The sequence below is a fragment of the Sus scrofa genome, chromosome 1, assembly GCF_000003025.6.
Source record: "Sus scrofa isolate TJ Tabasco breed Duroc chromosome 1, Sscrofa11.1, whole genome shotgun sequence".
Classification (NCBI taxonomy): Eukaryota; Metazoa; Chordata; class Mammalia; order Artiodactyla; family Suidae; genus Sus; species Sus scrofa.
Window position 1 is genome coordinate 230,668,891 of NC_010443.5, and position 12,912 is coordinate 230,681,802.

At 38.0% G+C, this 12,912-nt stretch overlaps 1 protein-coding gene across 1 annotated transcript in view; it reads right to left on the bottom strand.

Moving 5' to 3' along the window:
* The window catches only part of GNAQ (G protein subunit alpha q), a 299,520-nt gene that overhangs the window by 61,422 nt on the left and 225,186 nt on the right, over positions 1-12,912 (bottom strand). Inside the window, exons 4-5 of the mRNA NM_001038623.1 lie at positions 7,007-7,135; positions 4,002-4,131 (exon numbers count right to left, since the gene is read on the bottom strand). Of these exons, the coding sequence (NP_001033712.1) occupies positions 4,002-4,131; positions 7,007-7,135 (259 nt within the window). The remainder of the gene's footprint in view (positions 1-4,001; positions 4,132-7,006; positions 7,136-12,912) is intronic.

The following is a 12,912-nucleotide window of genomic DNA, read 5'->3' on the forward strand; positions in this document are numbered from 1 at the left end:
CCCAAAAAAGCAATACTAGAACTTTGAATTACCAGTATAGGATCTCTGACTGGTCTACTGTGAGTGTAACAAGAGCTTAGAGATGGAGGAGAGGGGTTTCAACTCCCTGCAGGGTCAGGATTTTCATTCTACTTCTATGCTCTTGGCCCCTTTAACAGTTCCTCTTTCTTTTCCTCTGAATTTGTCCCTAGCTTCTGTAAGACACTGAGAAGCAGGGGAAAGGAAGCTGGTCTAGAAGGCCAGGGAATGGGGCCCTGAGTGACCTTGGCCATGGGTCTCAATCTCTCCATTCTTGCATCCTGAGCAAACCTGATCTTCTCACTTCACAGGAGGTCAGCCAGGGAGACTGAAATGAGCAACAGTTTAAACCAGTTTTGAACAGGCATAAGGCGCTAAGATATTATGAATGTCTACCCTCTCCTTTTACTATTTTTTTTTTTTTAATCAATTGAGCAACTCCAAGTCAGATTTGAAGGATAGATGTTTATGGGAACCAACATTGGGGAATCCTTCTTGGTCCCAAAGAGAGCCTGGGGTATGGGAAACTATCTCAGTATTTTAATAAGACTAAAACCCAATGGGTTGTGACCATCTCAAAAGGATTGATATAAGTTCAAAGTGTACATTCAAAAAAGAAGTATTGCAGAAAGAGGGGCCAAGACTTTGGGATTCTATAAAAAGCTTGGGCTCTAAGACAGTCCCTGAATCAATACTTGAAAAACAACCTTGTATTGGTGCTCAGATACTCATGTATCGGAAACCACAAAAACAAGGATGGAAAGACAGAGTTTGGATACATGTCAATAAGTTGAAATGCTTTATTGTATGCTCTGGGCTTTCAGAGGCACTGAAAGAATATACGCATGAAAGAATTACAGCAGAATAGTTGGCTCCGTGCTGATGTGTTATCGCAGGGAAGCTAAGACCAAAAAGAATATGCAAATCTACTTATTTAGCTCTACAACCCTGATTATTATCACCCACTATTAGATAATGTATTTCCTTCTTTGGAGAAAAAAAAAAATAAAGGAATTCATTCCCCAAGCTCTTGAAAGACTGAGAATCTAGACAGACAAAAGCCTATCTACATAAAAAGTTTGAAGATTAACTCAAAACGTTTTAAAATATTTAAAAGCAAAAGCAATAATCTAAAATACAATACTTTCCTTTGTTGCTTCTGTTTATGGTCTGCAATGCATTTTCCACAGTTCTCTAAGATAAAAGGGAGATTGTTGGTATCAATTCCCAGGTTTTTCTCACAAATATGTATCAAGGGACATCGGATTTCAAAATCAAGGACAAAATGTTTACGGACTTTATTTCAGCTTTGTCTCAGCAAATCAGCAAATATGGGGAAAGGGGAATTCTGTAGTTCTGAGTTCTCAATGATATAAGACAGTAGAGAGGCAATGACATTTTCATATATTAATAGAACTGGGAAAAAAAGATTAATGGACTACATCTGACATTAAAAAATACTTCTGACAGTGTTTCCTAATTACCAACAGTGGTGTCTATGGCTAACATGGATGAAGAAATTAATGGGCAGTATTTTTTCTTAGTATGCTTAAGATCATCTCCAATATTACCTACCACCAGGCTTGACTTGACATCTGAGAAAAAGAACACCATATAATTACAAGGTAGGCTTTAAAAATATTCACAAGTGGTTAGGGAGTCCTAACAATAGATTTATTATTTTACTTTGCAGCATAAGGCACCACCAGAGGAATCAAAGACACTGGGAAAATATTTTTAGATGGATGTAGTGCCTATACACTGAATGTCAAGTTGTTGTGGAAACTTTAACTGGATTTATGTGCTAGAGCTGCAAGTTTTAAATTGGCAAACTCACTAGCATTAAATCACAAAATATGTTTCTTTAGGAATATAATGCATGATCTTGCATAAAATGTATATTGATTAGGCACTTCTTTCCCTCTAGCTACATGTAAACATATAGACATAAATAAAATTATGTGTGCTTCTTACATCTTCTGGGTAGCTGAAAATATCATATATTTTATTTCACTGGACAGCAAGTTAAAGAAAAGAAATGACGACTTTTATAACTAAGGCCTTCCTCCCCCCATACTCTCTATTCTGACAAGAGCATTCATCTTTTTTTTTTTTTCCCGTCTTTTTGCTATTTCTTGGGCCGCTCCTGTGGCATATGGAGATTCCCAGGCTAGGGGTCCAATCAGAGCTGTAGCCACTGGCCTACACCAGAGCCACAGCAACATGGGATCCGAGCCGCGTCTACACCACAGCTCACGGCAAAGCCGGATCGTTAACCCACTGAGCAAGGGCAGGGACCGAACCCGCAACCTCATGGTTCACTAGTTGGATTCGTTAACCATTGCGCCACGACGGGAACTCCAAGAGCATTCATCTTTTTACAAGGTCCTTTATGACAAAGTTAATTTTTTTCCATTTCTTTATCTCTTTACATATTGTGGTTCCCAGCTCATAGCAGACAACCCTTCAAGTATTTTTTGTCTTGATTCAACATTCAAAGAAATCAGATGTGTTGTCATATGTCTATTCCTAAAACATGTAGTATGTTCAAAATACTACACCCAAGAATTATGAACAAATACAAATATAAAGATAAAAATACATATAGAGATATCATAGCTAAAATTCCAATGGCAATTGCTTAAGTCCAAGTTTGATACCTGATTCTCATATATCTTAGTACGCTTTTCAGGCACTTTGCATTATAGCTACAGAGGGCAAATACCTGATAAATCTCTCTGTTAAAAAGGAGTTCCTTAAATAGAAAGGCCTATCATGAAAAAGAAAAAAATAACTTCTTTGATTGGTTCAAGAGCCCACATACTTGTAACCCAGGAAAAGATTAGAAATGCATGAATAGGTAACTGAGCTACATATGGGATATTGGTTCATGAACTCTTTATTAATCCTACATACAAAAGAAAGGCTACAGAGGATTGGGTATATATTTTAATGGAGGTATTAACCACCTGCAGAAAAAGAAAATATTTAAAAGGACCAAGGAGCCAGAATTCTTGTATATAAAAAAAAAAGTACAAAATTAAAAGTATATTTTGATATGCCAGATCTTATTTAATTAGCTTTTGGGGATATTGCACTTCATTCTTTATTTTCTACCCTACTAGAAGGATATTTAATATCCACTATTGACATGTCAGTCTGCCGACTCTGCCTCTAACAGGGTAACAATGGTGTCTTCTTCATCTCCCCAACACACACACACTGAAGTCCGGCTCAAAGTCACAGTTTTCTGTGCCGCTTAATTATCCTCCATAATCAACTCTGACTCGCCCTGGAGCTTTTATCATCCTAAAAATCTATATTTATACTTGTTAGAATTTCATGCAATAGGGAGGAGATGACAACAATGAATTATTTTTCCAGACAGGCATATCAAGGATACTTTTCCAATCACTCAGTGCTTAACAGAGAAAAAGCTATGCAATAGCCTATAAGAATTCTGTAAGAGCAGAAAGGCCACATCACCAGGACACTTCTTGGCTCAACAACAAATTGATTTAGAGTCCAGCTGCAAAGTCACTCACATTTACTAAGAGGTTCTGAGGACTCTTTGGGACCCACCCATCCCAAACAATGATTTAAACAAAATGAAAACAAAACAAAACAGGCTGACTCACTCCAACATTCCCAACTCCATCCTGTAGGAAGAAGGCTATAAAACAATGTAAAGATTAGCCTAGAGCTTTCCCTGTTATTTTCCTTTTCGGCACCTCTGCATTGTGTAATTTACAAGTATCAAATAGGGTCTCAATAGACCTGAACAAACAGACCTGCTCAGACATCTGACAAAAAAGCTTATTTTTCTGAGTATACCACGTGGTACCAGAGAGTTATTTTTGGTTATTTAAAAATTCCCAAATCAATAGTCAAGAAATCTGTGAAGTCAGTGTACCCCATATCCTATCATTTATTTGTATCAGATATTAAAACGATCATCCACTGTCTGTCCACAGAGTACTCACCTCATTGTCTGACTCCACGAGAACTTGATCATATTCACTAAGCGCTACTAGAAACATGATAGAGGTGACGTTTTCAAAGCAGTGTATCCATTTTCTTCTCTCTGACCTTTGGCCCCCTACATCGACCATTCTGCAAGGTTAGTAATATTCATATTAATAGCACATAATGAAAAATTAAATATAAATATAGCTTTACTTACAAACTTAGGAAATACATTCTCTAAAGAGAATGGTCATCTAAGTCACAATTAATACTTATTGAACATTCACTAATTTTCCGTTATCTAATAAAGTCAAGACATTCTAGGTAATAAATCATTGCAGTTATTAGAAAGTTACCTGATATGTATGAAAACTATAACTTTGTAAAAAAAAAAAAAAAATTCCCATGCCAAGCCAAGAAAAATGGTGTTTTATTTAACCAAGCACAAAAGAGTCAGAAACAAAAACAATTTTATTTGGGTTAAGCTCTAATGGGAAATACTAACTTTTTCATTTTCTTTTCCAATAAAATGAGAATGAAGATCCTCATGTATTTCTCAAAGATGCTAGAAATGACTGCAAATGCATTAAAGAGGTGAAGATGCTATATATTTCAAGATGGGTGTGTGATGCTAAATGCAAACACAACCTCACTGATCCTGATCAGCAGTGTAAGCTTTGGGGGCTGTTTTTTCCTTCCAACACTGAAAATGATTTGGGACAAGTCCAGTCATGTTGGGTAACATGGTGCAATTAGCCTTAGGCACAAAATCAGCTTATTAAACTACCAGAAGTGATGTGTATAAAATGTTAAGATGCTACAAGAGGTCACCATTTGAACTATTTCAAGTATTTGTTTATTCACATCAATTCTGTGCTAAGTTACTGCTCAGGAATCAACACTGAGATCAACTAATTTGACCGTTAATCTATATATGAAAATATCTAAGCTTGGTATTGAATCCAAGCTTCTTCAAATTGTTAAATCTGTATCTTGATTAAAATGTGCACAATGTTTACAAGAGAAAATATTTTCAGCAAATCAGAGTTTTAGGTACAAAAGTTTGAGAGAGGGCTCTTTAAATGTTTAATGAAAACTAGTTGTTCCTGGTATTTTCCTGCCTCCAAGCATTAAAACTAAACTAAGAAATCAAGGACCTTCCAGTGACTGCTCAGAAAAGCTTTATATCAAAGAGATATCTGAGGGGCAAAACAATGGATCTAGGGAGACCTATGAACTATAGACATCAAAACTAGAATTCTTAGGTCTTTAGAAATATTAAATGCTAACTAGCTCTTCCCTGATGCTAAGTGAATAATACACTCATTTATATGAAATCCTCATTCCATAAAATCGTGTCACACTAAGCCCTATATAAGATGCTTTTGACAGTAACAAGAAATTATTCTTCAAAATCATTACTTTTATTGAAGTGCCAAAGAGTGTCCTTTAAAAGTTCGTGCACAAAATGTAGGGAAAAAAAAAAAACCAAGATGTAACAGCAACCTGGTTTTAAATTTTACTAGTTATAAAGCAAAGAGGAAATGGAAATCATCATGAAATGCTGTTTTCTGAAAATATTCCAACAATGTTATAAGCAGAAGAAATTTTGCGTCTCAAATTAACGATCTTTAAATACTATGAACTTAAATGAGAATGCTGGAGCTGTAGGGAACCTTGGTGATCATCTAAGGTTAAGCATTTTATTGATGACAAAATGAAGCTCTGAAACATTTCCAAAATGTCACTCACTTCATGGATATGTTTATTAGGGTAGGTTATGGCAGCCAGATGCAACCACAGATCAAACTGATTAGAATGAAATACACAGTGCTTCGGCAGGGATGATGGAGGGCCTGCTCAGCAGAGTTACACAGCAGAGTTACACAGTAGACACAGTTACACGAACTTCCACTTCACAACTCCAATGTATTGTACGAGCCTGTCTTAAGTGGGATGGACTCCCTTAAGGAACTTAACTCTTGGGGAGTTCTTGGTCTGGCGCAGCGAAAAACGAAATCTGACTAGTAACCATGAGGTTATGGGTTTGGTCCTGGTCTCACTCAGTGGGTTGAGCATCTGGCGTGAGCTGCGGTGTAGGTCAAAGACTCAGCTCAGATCCTGCGTTGCTGTGGCTGTGGTGTAGGCCAGCAGCTGCAGCTCCGATTTGGCCTGGGAACTTCCATAGGCCATGGGTGCGGCCTTAAAAACCAAAAATACAGAACAAAACAAAAAAACCTTAACTCTCTACACCCAGAGACAAGTTCACATGGCTTCATTTCTCTAGGCACCAAGTGGTTTGCATTCTAACTAAAACTACGTGTGTGTGATCGTGTAATAAGAGAGTAAATGAAAGTACATCATTATTATTTTTTTGTCATCTTAAAAAAAATTAGACTATTTCTGCTGAAGTATTGCCCAGAAAGCATAGCAGCAGTGAGGGAGAAAGTAATAAACTGTCACTTTATTTTCCTATGTAAATACAGACTAGGTTAATCAATCCACTTTCACAACCATATATTTTGAAATTTTTCAAGCAACTTATTTTAGGAAGACAAAACATCCCATATTTTTATTGCTACTGAAAAATTCTGCATTGTACCAGAGGATTTGAAGGAAACAACATGAAAGCTTCTGACAACCTATACTTTCTATTATTAATTGAGTTATAAGATCATTTATATCTTATACAAATGTAAAAATACACCCACTGTCCTCATAGTTAAAATGATTCCCAGCAAATTTCAGTTGGGACCAATGTTTGAGTGACTTATAACCACCAGCAAACTAAGATTTCTTTGATTTCTTGGTGATTTAGTCTGAAATAAGAAAGCTGCCCATAGATCTTTCCTCTGCTTCCTTTTTCAGGGACACATGATGTCATTTGTGTATCTAATGATAATAACTGGTATGAAGGTGATATTGCTTTAAAGTCTACACATGATTTCAGGATTTACTGAGTTCACCAAACATCCTTATGGTCTAAGACCTGGGAAGAAGATTTTATGGAGTCGGTTACTACCTGAAAATGACACTTTGTAAGTCAAAGGGGTACTCGATGATCCCTGTGGTGGGGACTCGAACTCTGAGCACATCTTGTTGCGTAGGCAGGTAGGCAGGGTCGGCCACACGGTCCAAGTCATTGAGATAGCTGGAGGAGGAAACACACAAGAACATCAGTGACACCAACAGGACAGGCCTGCTGATGGAAATGGAAGGGCAGCAATGAATCCTAAGGGAGAAGTGGAGAGAAGAAAGAAAAACACCAGAATGTGGTAGAGAAGTGCGGGAAGTGGAAGGTTACAGTCAACCCCCCGGTAGTCAGAGCAAGGTTATCCACCTGTGGATTCCCTAGTTCACAGTATTTCTCATTTTTCTTTTTCCTACCAAAGAGAACCCAAAAAAACAGTAAAGGGGGAGGAGAAAAGAATTAAAAGAATCTTCTACCCTCTCCGTGTTTAGCAAGTCTGATAGTAAGCAGGAGTTTAAAACAAATAGTTTTAGAATTATTTAGATAAATGTTATTTGTATAAATAAAAAGATAACAGAGTTACACATAGGTCAGGATGCTTTTTTTTTTTTTTTTTTTTTTTTTGCCTTTTTGCCTTTTTGCAGAACATCAGAGCCCTTTCCAGGAATGTGTTTCTTTATTCCCCTAAGGAAGGACAGCAGCATACCATGTTCTAAACTCTGTCCAAGGCCTAAGTCATGCCTTGATGAATGTAAAGCCACGAGATTTCTAGTTACTGAGGCTACAATACCTAAGGCCAGATATTCCTATGTATAGAGTCACCACACCTAAACTTAAAATTTACAGACTTATATGATACTTTTCCATGAAAGAACTTTTTATTCTGAAATAATTTTAGACACACAGAAGATGCAAAAATATTACAGAGAATTCCCCCCTACCCTTCGCCTAGCTTCCTCCAAGGACAGCATCTTACATGACCGTAGTACATTACCAAAACCAGGAATCTGACACTGAGCCAGTACTATTAACTAAGCTGCAGACCTTATTTAGATTTCACCCATTTTTATAAACACAAACACATTTTTTTGAGGAGATGTATACTTCTATGACATTTTATCACATGTAGAGATTCCTGCAATCACCACCACAATCAGGATACAGAATTGTCCTGTTATTGAAAAGAAACCTGTTTGTGTTACCCATCCCAACCACACATATGTTCTCCATCAGTGTAATTTTCAAAATGCTATATTTCAAAAATGTTATATTCCATTCACTTTCCATTCTCTCAAAGTGAAAAAATAATTTGAAATTTGAGCATTACATAATTTGATATAACTGATGACAAACAGGTAAATAATGATTGCTCTGCCTGGCATCCTCGCGCTTTCCAGGAGTCATTATGTTCTCTTTGGTTCTTGGAGGGGATGGAAGAGAGATATGAGTGTATAGAGAAAGTAACTAAGGTATGAATAAGACTTAGAGAAAAGGTAGAACCATTACAGAAAAAGGTTCTATAATGGAAGAGGTTAGATCCTTAACACCTTTATGCTCACAAACAAGACGCAGTGCGTTCTGAGACATGTAATCCAGGACGTCTGGTGTGGAGCATGTTATAATTCAGTGAAGGCACACGCTCAGTCGACATGACCTACCGAGGGGAAGGACTGTCTCATCTACTGTTATTCCTACCTTAGTATCTAAGAGGGCCTGGCAAATACTGCTTAACAATTATGTATTGAACGGATGGATGACTTCTTATGTTGAGATTTAGTTTTAGTATTAATTAAATATCACTCTTACTAGTGGTGTTTCTATATCAATGATATTGTTAAATTTGAAACTGAGTATTGAAAAAAATAATGATTAAATATTAAATCTTTAAGATTCATAAAGGATCATAGAACAGTAGAGCTAAGTCTGACTTTGACAAAGAAATAGTATTGAAAAAAATAATAAGATTAAATATTAAATCTTTAAGATTCATAAAGGATCATAGAACAGTAGAGCTAAGTCTGACTTTAACAAAGAAATAAATTAGTGCCTTTTTGTATTAATTCTTTAAGACAAAAAAATAGTATTAGTCTGGAAATTTCTACTACAAAGCAACTAATTACTATTCTAATGGCCTTATCTCAAACACATCAATGATTCACTAGCTGGCAATTAGCTCTCTCTTGACTGATAGGAACTAGTTTGATAGCTTTAATTATTATAAAATTGGCCAGAGGACAAAAAAGAGAGAGAGGCTAGAAGAACATGGGCTTGAGAGGCAGGAAGGAAATGTAAAAATGGACTGGACCCCAAATTTTAGTCAATATATTGGCCTGGTCCTAGAGTTGTCTGATGGGATTAACAAGCTGGGAGTTCCCGTTGTGGCTCTGCACTTAACAAACCCGACAAGCATCCATGAGGATGCGGGTTTGATCCCTAGCCTTGCTCAGTGGGTTAAGGATCTGGCGTTGCTGTGAGCTGTAGACCCAGCTCAGATCCCGCATGGCGTAGGCTGGCAGCTATAGCTCTGATTTGACCCCTAGCCTGGGAACCTCCATATGCCACGGGTGTGGCCCTAAAAGACAAAACAAAAACGAAAACCAAGCCCATGTTCTGGGAGTTGATCTGTATCTCATTTTACAGATAAACCAGCTTATCACTTCATAAACATAAAGTAAGCTGGTTATGTTGTGTAGATGGAATTTTCTGATTTATTAGCTCCTGATTTGAAAAACTTGAAGGTACATTTTGAAATCTGCAAGATCACCATGTAATTAACTACTACATACAAAAATTTAATCCACAGGAAGCAAAGAACTTCCATTTTACATTGGCAAGCGTGTTTGGAAATACACTGGCCAATAAATCATTTCTACTCACTTAACCCAATCCACAGAGGGTCAGAACGGAAGGCGGCTAATTCTCGTACACCAGACACTCCTGTGTTCCTGTGGGAAAGAGAAATTGGGGCCTTCTCTTTCTTAAAGATGAACTAAACAAACTACTTGTTGCCACTTCATTTTTAAACATGTGCACTTGCCCAGGAGGATTTAAAGTATCTGCACAAAAAGTGAGAAATTTCCTGTCACACTGCACAGTGGCAACCTGGCTAGTCTCACTGCAATTTGGAAGGCTGAACTGAGCTCTGGGAAAAAACACGCTGGAGTAAGAGAGAATTAGGATACACACCTGTGACTGAAAAGCCACAGACACAAGTTTAGAGGCTGCCTTAAAAATACTGTGAGTGGTGTCTCTCTGTGAACCCCAGGCACTGCTGCGATATTAGCTGAAAATCTAAAACATTTGTTCTTGCAAGAATATTTTCCCCCATCATCTTTCTTTTGCTCCTTTTCAATATAACCACAGCTCAGAGAGACTAACAACTGCGGCATAGCAATTAACCTATACCAGGTGTTTGCTGCTGGCCAGGCTCTGTTCTGTTTATTGCCAGGTTTCAACATATTTCAAGGCAAGAAAATGACCATTAAAGATCCCCTACATTTCCGAAAACTGGAAATACGAACCGCACTTTTTTTTTTTTTTTCCGCTTTTTAGGGCCACACCTGTGGCATATGGAGGTTCCCAAGCTAAGGACAGAATCCAAGCTGCAGCTGCTGGCCTACAGTACCACAGCCACAGACACACAGGATCCGAGCCACATCTGGAACCTACACAACAGCTCACAGCAATGCCAGATCCTTAACCCACTGAGTGACGCCAGGGATTGAACCCAGCCAGGGATTGCTACTGCCAAGCCACAACAGGAACTCCTGAACTCCACTTCTTGCCTGACATTCTTTTGGTTTTGCTTCAGTCGGAGGGTGGAGAGAAAGGTTCAATGTCACTTGGAGTAAAAAAGTTAAACTGATCTAGTTTAACAGACCCCAAAACTGAAAGGAACCAATATCAAGGTCTGATAGATGTCAGATACATTATCCAGAACCAGAACTAGACCAGACCTAGAACACTCCAAAACAAGACCGGAAAAACAAAACAGAACAACAACAAACTCCCCAACCAAACAAAAGACCCACAAATAATTTCTTCCTACAGGAGGTCTGGGCAGCTCAGAAGCTACACCAGGACAGAAGATAGGTTGCAGATAATTGAGAAACAGGCAAAATGTGCAGGCAACCTAAACAAGCATTCTTCACTGCCAAGGAGAGGCCAGTGTGGAGAGCTTCTCTCTGCATAAGCCCCAACCCCATGTGGCCCCCTTATTCTGGGCTTTGGGGACTTAGAGGGACTCAGAGCACTTTCTACATTTCACATTTGCTTAGGGAAAAAAGCCATGCTACTCCCTTGGAAATGGAGTTCTGGCACTATAAGACCAGCACATGCTCATTTGTTGATCCTTGTTATATTCTGAGAAGAGGTACGATGGAATAGTCTCAACTGAATTGTATGTTCTGCTAAAGCACCTCATATTTGGGGGAGAAACTTTGGTGGAATACGGAGGGCGGTTCATGTTGGATTATTCCATTCATTTAACCTTTAACAAAGAAACACTGAGGTCTGAACAAATTTATATTGCAGAGTAAATTCTGAGAGTTAATTATAGCTGTGATTTGTTTTGTAGGGATGATTCTGAGTGGCTGCTGAGGTCATTCTCAGGGTGTTGCTATGGTGACAGGCACAAGGTACATTTCCAAGGCAATGTATGTGTAACAAGTGGCTGGCAGTAGCTCTCTCCTGATGTCAGAGAGAGAAAGCTCCATGGTACACATGGGCTTACCTGACTGTCTGCGAGCATGAAGACTTGCTAGGAAATGGGAGGTTTGGTTGATTAAACTCATCTTACTCTAGTCCATTCATGAAGATTTAATGACGTCATTGTTTTGAGATATTTAATAACTGATAACTTCATAATTGATTTAATAAAAAATCCTCAACATTTTCCCACAGATATTTGCCCAGTTAGGACTCTCAGACTCCAAGGAGTTAAGCACCATGATGACCTTTGTCCATGACTGGTCACCAACACTCAACCGAGGGCCTGGAACACTGCAGATATTCAACATGTGACCCAAACTAAAACTAAAACTATTTTATGGAAAATGCTATAGTAGTTAGGCTACACCTTTTAGGAGAAAACAAAGGAGTGGGGGGGTTGTTAGGTACCCATCCTTACATAACTAATTCTCTGGGCTACTACTGGCCTGCATTATGTAAGAACGAAATTCTGAATTAAAATGCCTCTGACAAATGTAAAGACAACACAGAAAGGAAAGGCAGCATCCATTTAACTTCATTTAGTAGACGTGCTTCCTGCTCTTCTTTAGATCCTGGCCACAAAATGATATAATTTGTACATCCTTTTTATGTCTATTAGTATCAAGCTTTCTTTCAGGCCTAGGAATTCACTCTAATCCAGAGCAAATGATGGAAATGGTATTTTACTGATAGATGATTCTGACACAGTCTCTTTAATGGGAGAAACAGGTTTCGGATGGTTCTCAGTGAAAAGCATGGCAACAGAGACTCGTTCTAGTAAAATTTCCATAGTTCCTTTCCTACCATAAAAAAAAAAATGCAGAATCACCTGAAATTCAATAACCGCCTTGATCATGACATTCTGGTAGGTGCTAGGCATATGAAGATTCCAAGGATTTGATCCCTGCCTGCAAGGAATTTACCAACCTGTGGGAAGGAAAGGGTTACATGAAGAGGAGAAACAGGCGAGTTTCTTAGGGAATGAATGAATGCCTGTATATTTTGGACAGAGTCATTTTCTAGAAACATGTTGAACTGTCTATAATCTTTGGTGATCATCCACAAAACATCCTTCTCTAGCAGGACTGATTTATATGAGCCCATTTGCTTATAATTACACCTTGTAAGGCTTAAGTTCTTCATAAATTTAACTTCAGGATCATCTTTGGCTGCAGAAAAAAAAAGAAATTCGGAAACGGGATATAATCCATTACTTTAAAGGATTAACAGTATATGAGATAAACTTG